General features: G+C 47.3%; 1 protein-coding gene across 1 annotated transcript; it reads right to left on the bottom strand.

The window, feature by feature from the left end:
* MALSU1 (mitochondrial assembly of ribosomal large subunit 1) lies at nt 1–4,913 on the bottom strand (the record flags this gene model as incomplete). The annotated part of the gene is made up of 4 exons (XM_084512113.1): nt 1–1,944; nt 2,546–2,627; nt 3,661–3,833; nt 4,712–4,913. The coding sequence occupies 4 exons, from the start codon at nt 4,911–4,913 to the stop codon at nt 1,757–1,759; spliced, it is 645 nt and encodes a 214-aa protein (XP_084368239.1). The 3' UTR covers nt 1–1,756.
* Nucleotides 4,914–6,000: the final 1,087 nt, after the last annotated feature.

The following is a 6,000-nucleotide window of genomic DNA, read 5'->3' as shown; positions in this document are numbered from 1 at the left end:
TGCTTGTTGTCTCCTCATTTTTATTTTTACAGTTGGAAAGGGATGACACACACACACACACACACAGAAACACCTTTTTCTGATCACACAGCTGTTCCCTATCCCTTACTGTTCTTTTCTGGGCTCCCCTGTTGTTACCCTTCTCTGTGAGAGACAGCATACTGTGTGTAGGTCCAGCTGCTAAACATAAGGTACAGCAGGAACATGTAATGGCATCATGTTTACTGCAGCTGCCTCTACTCATCCAGCAGTGCGCACCTTCAGTAGCAGCAGGAAAAGGTAAATGGTTTCAGGGAACAGTCCACACCTCTCTTGGGAGGTCATGCCAGATGCAGAACCCGTCTCTCTGTAAGAGACATTGTTATCTTGCCTCTGGGTTACTCTGCAGTAAGCAAAGTATCATGAAGTGTTTTGCAAATCTTTAACAGTCAAGTTTACCACAAACACCTTTATTTTGTGTTCCTTGTATAAACGTTCCTTGTTGAATTTGGAGAACTATCTGGTGCCTTCTAGCAGAAAGCAGGTGAACTCAGAGGCAGTTCTTCCTGAAAGGGGCTAGACACAGGAGGGTAACATAAGCAGCCTGAAATGAGGCAGAGGACGTTCTTTGTTTACAAAGCCCAGTCCACCCCCAACTGCTCCCCCTCCCCCAAAAAAATAAACACACAAAAACCAAACAAACAAAAAACTTTCTCTGGGCACTGCAATCAGCAGCTGCTATGTAGGGACAAGATGCTGTCAGCACTTAAAGTAGGTTATGGGGTGAAAGGTGGCCACCCTCAGCAGCTACTGCTCCTCCTCCCTGATGCATGGCAGGGCCAGCTTCAAGAAGAGATTCTACTCTACTGCTGACAGCTCTGTCCTGGAGTGGAAAAAATCATCTTTTACCTAGAGACAAGTTTTTTTTTACCAACTTGAAGCTCTTCTAACTACTGCTGACCTGTCTGACAGCAAGTCATGCTGAGTGCTAAGGGCTTCCTGCAGAACTTTTCCCCCACCTCAAAGGGGCTGAAGGTTTAGGCTGCCACAGCACATTGCCTCTGTTCCTTTTGTAGAAACGAGGTGAGAGGAAAGCCCAGAGATGGGCCAGCAGCACACTTAAAGCAAGCCGCATGTTTTAATGTGAAGGCACAGAGCTCAAGCTCTTCAGTTTATTATTGTTATTAAAAACAGATTGGCCTTGGCTGAAGAAGTGACTTACTGCTCTGTTAATTCAAGACACATTTATTTGTCACTGCTGCTCTTTTATGCGCTCAGTAATGCCATTATGTTTTCTCTCCTCCTTCAACTCAGCACATGATTTGCTTCAACATGACCAGAAGCAACTGGCTTAATAAAAACCTCATCTAAACTGCACTGTTTATCTCATGGTTCACCTTGCAGCACTCGGCCTTCTCACAGGACACGTACTTCACATGCACTGCCACTACGGGCAGGCCTTTCAAAGGTACTAGGAAAATGATCAGCGCAGAGGCAATGCCCGCGCTTCAGGGTAAGCTGCAACGGAGCAGGGAAGAGCCTTCTACTTCAAACTCCACTGAGGGAGTGACTCTCCCAGGACACTCCCTTGTGATATGGTTCCTTCGTTCTCACATTCTGGTAGCTCCTTCAGCAATTTACCCAGGCACATCCAATAAATGCATCGTTTTGTGCTGACCAACTGCACTGATGGTTGAGTCAGCACTGAAGCCCACTGCCTCTCGTGTCTGTTAAGGCACTCATTTCTCTTGCTACTCGCCACCTCAGCAGCTGGCCTTCAGTTCTTGTCACAAGACGGTGACCATTCCCACTGCTGTTGGGAAGTCAGCCCAAGAACAAAGTCTTCTGGCAGTGACTGTGGAGTCATCTCCGTTAATTGGTCATCGTAGGAACCCAGAGTCCACAACTTCTCCAGCTCGTAAGTCTCCCGTGCCTCCGGCAGCATGAAGTGCACCACTATGCTACCTGCACGGAACAGAAATCCACAACAAATGAGCAGTAGGGAGTGAACTGTTCTGGGCAATCCATAAGTCTGAAAATACTTGCATTCATGTTCTCTCTTTCAGAGGGTGAGATTACAGAGACAGTGGTGAAGGTGAAATGCTTTCGAAGGTAAAGTCTTCATGTTTGTGTAGACAGTTTCACACGTGAAGAACAAGGACCTGAACTCGGTTTCTTTTAGACTGTGGTTTTACCCAGCGCTACAGTATGACCCGGACAGTGCCGAAGTCTGTTCAACAGCTCATGACTAAGGCAGCGTACAGAGAGCCCCAGCTCGCCCAGGGATCATATAAACATGAGAGAATTTACTGAAGTAGCTTCTCTCTTGCTACTGTTATCTTCAATTTATTAAGACCTGTTTTAGCCACTGATGAGTAGTTTCTACTTTCTTTTCAGTGCCCACGATTTTAGTGAAAATTAATTTAGTAACTCAATAAAAACAACCGGAATTCCAAAACAGCAGAGTATTTTCAACTCTCCACAGCAGCCAGGGCTCACAGTGAGATGTGTCCTTAATAAAGGGCCCATGCAGAACTTCATATAGGTCAGATCCACAAATACTTACCAAAATCAATGCACAGCCAGTCATCTGTCTCCTTCCCTTCGATCTGAGCACGAGGATCACCGTCTTCTTTCTGAAGCTTGTACTGGGAGAGAAGCAACAGCAGAAAGTGGAATACTTCACATTTATTTAAAAGCATTCAAACCTAAAGTATAGGCTCCCCATAACTTCCATTACCATCATGTTTTGCTTCCCTTCAGATGCCTTTAGGTGTTTTGTGCTGGCTAGCTAAGGATGCAGAAATGGAGATGCCCAATGGCAAAGGGGAGGTGGGGAGAAAATAAGTTTGACCTGGTGTCATGAGAAAGGCGTCCAAACAAGCTTCCTGCCCCTTGAGAGCGTGCTCTGAACACTCATTGCAAGATGGAGAACATACAGCTGGCATACAGGTTTACAGGCTATGAGTAACTGTGACAGAGGGGAGAACGAAACTCAAAGCAGGACTGCAAAATCTCAGCTGGGGCAAGGTAGGTAGTTCGCTGTACAGTTTGCCATTCCTGTGACATTTTAAGTACTGTAACATCAAAGCCAGCCAGCTGCCCCAGCACCTGCCATGCTTCACCTCACTTTTGCCTACAAAACTCTTAACACCAGGCAAGCCAAGCTTCCCAGTTTCTCAGCACACAGGAAGACCCCTTGTCTCTCCCCAGAGGCTCTGCTCTGGGGAGAGACGTTCCTGCAGCCACCAGAGGGAGCACACTGTTGTAGTACACAGGTATTTTTGCAGAGTTGGGGAGTATTCATCTCTCTTTAGAGTGAGTGGTAACAGCTATGAAGTTTGCTGGACAGAAGTCAGACATGGATACAAGTCACCAGCACCATTTCACATCACTGATGGATACTCTCATTCTAGCCTCCAAACTGTGCTACTGCCATCAGCGTTCTAAATACAGAGAGGGCTGTTTTTAAAATATAACCTCCACATACTGAGTACTGTCACTGTAAGAGTAAAGTACAGTTAGTTGGTAGGTGTATTCGGAACTAAATGGCATAAGGACAAGTAGTTTCATCTTTCCTGGTGTATCTGTACACCCGCAAACCCAGGGAAATTAATTTCAGAGCATCTCCACCTAAAACTAGTCCCAAAAACCTAGAGAGGGCAGTGGGAGCTGTCTTACCATTTTCATCATATAATTTGCCATTGCATGGAGATGCCGTGTTGAAGATCCACTCACAACGATAAAATAGTTACAGTATTTCATTTCTGGAAGCACTTCGATGACACAGATGTCTTTTGCATTTTCTTGCCTCAGCAGAGCTACAACAAAGTCAATGTTGAACTTTGCAGTATCTGGAACAGAGAAAGAATTAGAGAGTGGTAATTTCTCTTAAATTGCAAGCATCAGCCACTCTGAAAGTTATTAAAAACACAAAACGGCAATGAACTAAATTATAGCCTAAGCTAGTCACTCACTGTGAAGTTTGGTCCGATGCTGACAATCCAATGTGGAAGACTTTTAAAAGCCATTTTTTAAAATCATCAAAGCTGAGTACTAAGCACGCTCCTCGTAAATAATGCCCTGTAACTAGACAGAGCAAATATCCTGGTTTCGTTTAGCTAACTTACTTAGTTCTCTTTATTCATACGTATTAGAGTCAGTATTATCATCAGACACCTGATGATTAAGATGAATGAAACCTAAGTACTTCAACAGACATTCGTTTCAAGCCCATTAAAAATATTTCAAAACAATGCTTGTCAACAGGCCCCAGCAGGCCTGTGATAATATGTGGTGATGAAAATACTCCAAAATTTCAAGTAGATGGGATCAATGTCAAAAATGGAGCCGATGTGATGCAGTGGACAGCCACTTCTTTTACTTACTTTACTTCTCTAGCCTGCTCTGCCAGAGCCATGCAGGTTGTTAGAGACCTCCGAGCTCACCTGCTCCAACCACCCCCTGCCACCACAGTCACCCACCAAACCCTGTCCCCAAGCCCCACGCCCAACCTCTCCTTCAACACCCCCGGGGCCGGTGACCCCACCACCTCCCCGGGCAGCCCGTCCCGCTGCCTGAGCGCTCTCTCTGCGGAGCAAAGTCTCCTCATTCCCAACCCGGACCCCCCGAGCCGAGCAGCGCGCCCAAGGGCTGCCCCCGCCTGCTCCCGAGTGGCCCGAGCACAAAATGGCGGCGGCGGCGGCCCCGGCCGCCCCTCACCGCGCCCTACCTGCCGCCCGCCGCTGCTCCGCCGCCGCCCCCAGCGCCCCCAGCACCCCGCTTCCTCCTCCTCCTCCTCCTCCTCCTCCTGTTGCTGCTCCGGCCCCCGCCGCCGGCCCGAGGAGCGGCCGCGGGCCGCGGGCGGCAGCAGCGGAGCGGGGCCGAGCCCCCAACCGCAGCAGGCGGCGCCCCCCGCGCAGCGCCCGCCACATCCCCGCCGGCCGCCCTCTGCCGCCGCGGCCCGCCCCCGCACCGCTATTGGCCAGCGCTGCGGCCGCCCTCGCACCTCATTGGCTCGCCCCGCTGTCGGTCCGGGGCAGCCGTTGGGCGCGTGCGCAACGGTCACCTCGAGGCTGAGGGGGCGCCGGGCTTCGAGTTCGGGAGCCTCAGGCTTGGGGCGCCTCAGGCTTGGGGCGCCGGCTGTAGTTTGGTCTAAGAAAGCTGCAGCTGGCTTGAAAATAGATATAAATACACTTATTTTTTTACTGGGGATAAAAATAAACTTACCCCACTCCCTGAAGATGTGAGCATTTACACTGATGCATAAAAAAATGACTCTTCTGTTTTTCTCCCCCTCACAAAGTGATGATAATAACAATGGTAATAAGACTTTAAAGTCATAATCTTGTTACTCAAACACTTGTAGTGATAAAAGCTTTAGCTTTGAATAAATTCAACTACACAGCTGAAGGTGTTCTCTAAAGGGCTACAGTATCTGGATGTCTTACAATGTGTAGTTTGGTTCCTTTACGGTTCCTTCAGGAGCTGGTATTTTTTAGCCTTATTTTTATCTCAGAAATGCTTTTAATAAGGATGTTAATATCTGATGAATCTCTTAATTGTGTGCTATAAAATGCGTTCAGCAAATAGGGGGAGGACAAACAAAACAAGCTGTTTGAACAGTACTTCATTTTTAAGTAATTTTTAAACAAACATGCTACCCAAGTAGTGTTTCTGTTTCTCTTGGTGGCGTGTTTGAAAATACCATTTTTAAAGATGATATACATTTATGTCTGATGCCATTCTTTGATGTTATTTCTCCAAAGGGAATGCCTGAAACCTATCCATATTAGAATCATAGAACATTGGAGTTGGAAGGGACCCACGAGAATTACCGAGTCCAGCTCCTCTCCCCACACAGGTCTACCCAAAGAATCAGACCATATGACTAAGAACACATTTGCTGACATTCACAAATCTGTTGTTTGTCAGCTGTTCTTGCCTTTGATGGACACGAAGATCGTTTTTATCCCGATCTCTTCCAAAACTGAGTTTCACAGCCATTGTGTGGTTAACAAG

This window comes from Aythya ferina (genome assembly GCF_964211825.1).
Source record: "Aythya ferina genome assembly, chromosome: 2".
In the NCBI taxonomy this organism is placed as follows: Eukaryota; Metazoa; Chordata; class Aves; order Anseriformes; family Anatidae; genus Aythya; species Aythya ferina.
This window is presented reverse-complemented; position numbering and strand designations above follow the sequence as displayed.